The following is a 2,749-nucleotide window of genomic DNA, read 5'->3' on the forward strand; positions in this document are numbered from 1 at the left end:
GGACTAAATTTTCTTCTCTCTTTTGATACAATTAGATGAACTAAATGAGAGCTAATTGAAAAATAATTGCATAAGTAGTGGCTAATTAGCTCATGATTAGCATATGTTTACTGTAGTACAACATTGTCAAATTAACCTTCATTTATGCAATATATTTATAATTAATCTACATTTAATACTTATAATTGATGTCCAAACATTCGATGTGATGGGACTACCTAAAACTTTTCCAGAATCCAAATGATATCGATCGACAGTTCTAGGGATTAAATTTTTCTCATCTCTTTTGACACCGATTAGATGAACTAAATAAGAGCTAATTATATAAGTCATGGCTAATTGTCTGATGAACCGAGTAAACCTGATTAGCTTATGATTAGCATATTTTACTAGCACAACGTTGTTAAATCATGATCTAATTAGGTTTAATGAATTCATCTCGCAAATGAATCTCTATTTATGCAATATATTTTGTAATTAATCTATATTTAATACTTATACTTCATATCCAAATATCCGATGTTAATAGGACTAAAATTTTCGCAGAATCCAAACGGAGCCTTATATATAGTAGGCTTCAGGGGCTCAACACATGCCGTGTTCCTTCATCCGAAACACAGCCACCACCTTTGCTGCCAAGGGAGCAGGCAGACACCACGTCGAAAATCTGTTGCATCATGAGCCGGGGGCAGAGCCAAGGGACCGGCATGCCGTCGTCGCAGCAGCCCCACATCCTCCTCGTGTCCTTCCCTCTCCAGGGCCACGTCAACCCGCTCCTCCGCCTCGGCGCCCGCCTCGCTGCCAGGGGCCTCCTCGTCACCTTCACCACGTTCCGCCACGCCGGCCTCCGCGCCCTTCCCGACGACGACGACGGCGGCGCGTGCGTCGCCGGGCGGCTCCGGTTCGAGTACCTGCGGCGATCGCCGGAGGACGACGACGACCCGGGCCGCTACCAGGACCCCAGCGACATGCTGCGCCACGTCGCGGGCGCGGGGCCCGCGGCGCTGGCCGGCCTCATCCGGCGCCAGGCCGGCGCGGGGCGGCCCGTGGCGTGCGTCGTGAACAACCCCTTCGTGCCGTGGGCGCTCGACGTGGCCGGGGGCATGGGCATCCCGTGCGCGATGCTGTGGATCCAGTCCTGCGCCGTGCTCTCGCTGTACCGCCACTTCTACAGCTCCCCCGAGGCCTTCCCCTCCGAGGCCGACCCCGACGCGCTGGTCGCGGTGCCGGGCCTGCCAACGGTGGCCGCCGACGAGCTGCCGCTCATGGTTCGCCCCGAGTACGCGCGGAACCTGTGGGGCGACATGCTCAGGGCGCAGCTCGGGGGGATCGGGAAGACGGTGTCCTGGGTGCTGGTCAACACCTTCCACGGGCTCGAGCGGTCGGCCATCGAGGCGCTTCGCCCCCACACGCCGGTGGCGCCCGTCGGCCCGCTCCTGGAGCACGACCACCACTACGGCGGCGGCGACGACGATCCTGCGGCGGCAGATGACGACGACGGCTGCGTGGCGTGGCTGGACGCGCAGCCGCCACTCTCCGTGGTGTACGTGGCGTTCGGCAGCCTCGTGAACATCGGGCGCGGCGAGATGCTGGCCGTGGCGGAGGGCCTGGCCGGCACCGGCAGGCCCTTCCTGTGGGTGGTGCGCGACGACAGCCGCGGGCTCCTCCCGGAGGACGCGCTCGCGGCCTGCAGCGGCAGGGGCAAGATCGTGGCGTGGTGCCCGCAGGGGCGCGTGCTCGGCCACGGCGCCGTCGGGTGCTTCGTCACGCACTGCGGGTGGAACTCGGTCGCCGAGGCGCTCGCCGCCGGCGTGCCCATGGTCGGGTACCCTTGGTGGTCCGACCAGTTCACCAACGCCAAGCTGCTGGTGGAGGAGTACAAGGTCGGCGTCCGGCTGCCCGCGCCGGTGACGCGGGACGCCCTCCGTGCGTGCGTCGACGAGGTGATGAGCGGGCCACAGGCGGCGGCGTTCCGGATTAGAGCGACGGCGTGGAAGGAGGAAGCGACAGCGTCTGTTGCCGATGGCGGGTCCTCAGACCGGAACCTCCATGATTTTGTTGAAGATATACAGCGGTCTCATGGAAAAAGATCTGAAGGCTAAACATTTTGTCTGTAAGTTTTACCAGTCGGTGTCAGTGTCGCTCCCAGCTCCAGGTTGTTGTGAATGTGATGACAAGGTCAAAATTGAACCGTGAAAAGGATTGCAAAATACTTAAGAAATTAAGAATCTTTCCAAATTAAGCATCAGAGTGTTCTTATACACACACGTGTAACAGGAGCAGAGCTGCACGCTCCATGGTTTCACATCACACGGCTACGTTCATGGAGTAGCTTATTGTATTGAACTCACGATCTTTTCAAGTGCGTACGTGCACATCGATTATTTCTCTGTTGCGTCGCACGATCTCCGCGGGGTCCGTGTTTACTTCTTGCACACCACTCCAACGCCGTTGAGGCCGGTGGAGCACTTAGCGCCGGTGAGCTCGTCCGAGGCAGCGGCGAGCGCGTCGACACTGCGGCCGCGCGCGAACCGGGCGATGGGGCAGTCGGTGGCGAACAGGCCGGACGCGGCGAAGTCCCTTTCGCCACCCCTGACGGTCATCCTCTTGGACACGTCGAGCCGGTTCACGTAGCTGCTCCGGTAGGTCTGCCCCAGCACGGCAGCACGCCGTGCACGCCGTCGGTGAGCGAGTAGAACCTGAACGCCAGGTCCAGGTGCGCGAGGCAGTCGCCGTCGCGGAGCCCGTA

General features: G+C 58.7%; 1 protein-coding gene across 1 annotated transcript; it reads left to right on the forward strand.

The window, feature by feature from the left end:
• The first annotated feature begins 588 nt into the window (after positions 1-588).
• On the forward strand, positions 589-2,248 carry LOC120664712 (gallate 1-beta-glucosyltransferase-like). Its single transcript, XM_039944014.1, has one exon. It carries the CDS (start codon positions 678-680, stop codon positions 2,100-2,102), a length of 1,425 nt encoding a protein of 474 aa, XP_039799948.1. The 5' UTR covers positions 589-677; the 3' UTR covers positions 2,103-2,248.
• The last annotated feature ends 501 nt before the right edge of the window (positions 2,249-2,749 follow it).

This window comes from Panicum virgatum, chromosome 3N (assembly GCF_016808335.1).
Source record: "Panicum virgatum strain AP13 chromosome 3N, P.virgatum_v5, whole genome shotgun sequence".
Taxonomy (NCBI): Eukaryota; Viridiplantae; Streptophyta; class Magnoliopsida; order Poales; family Poaceae; genus Panicum; species Panicum virgatum.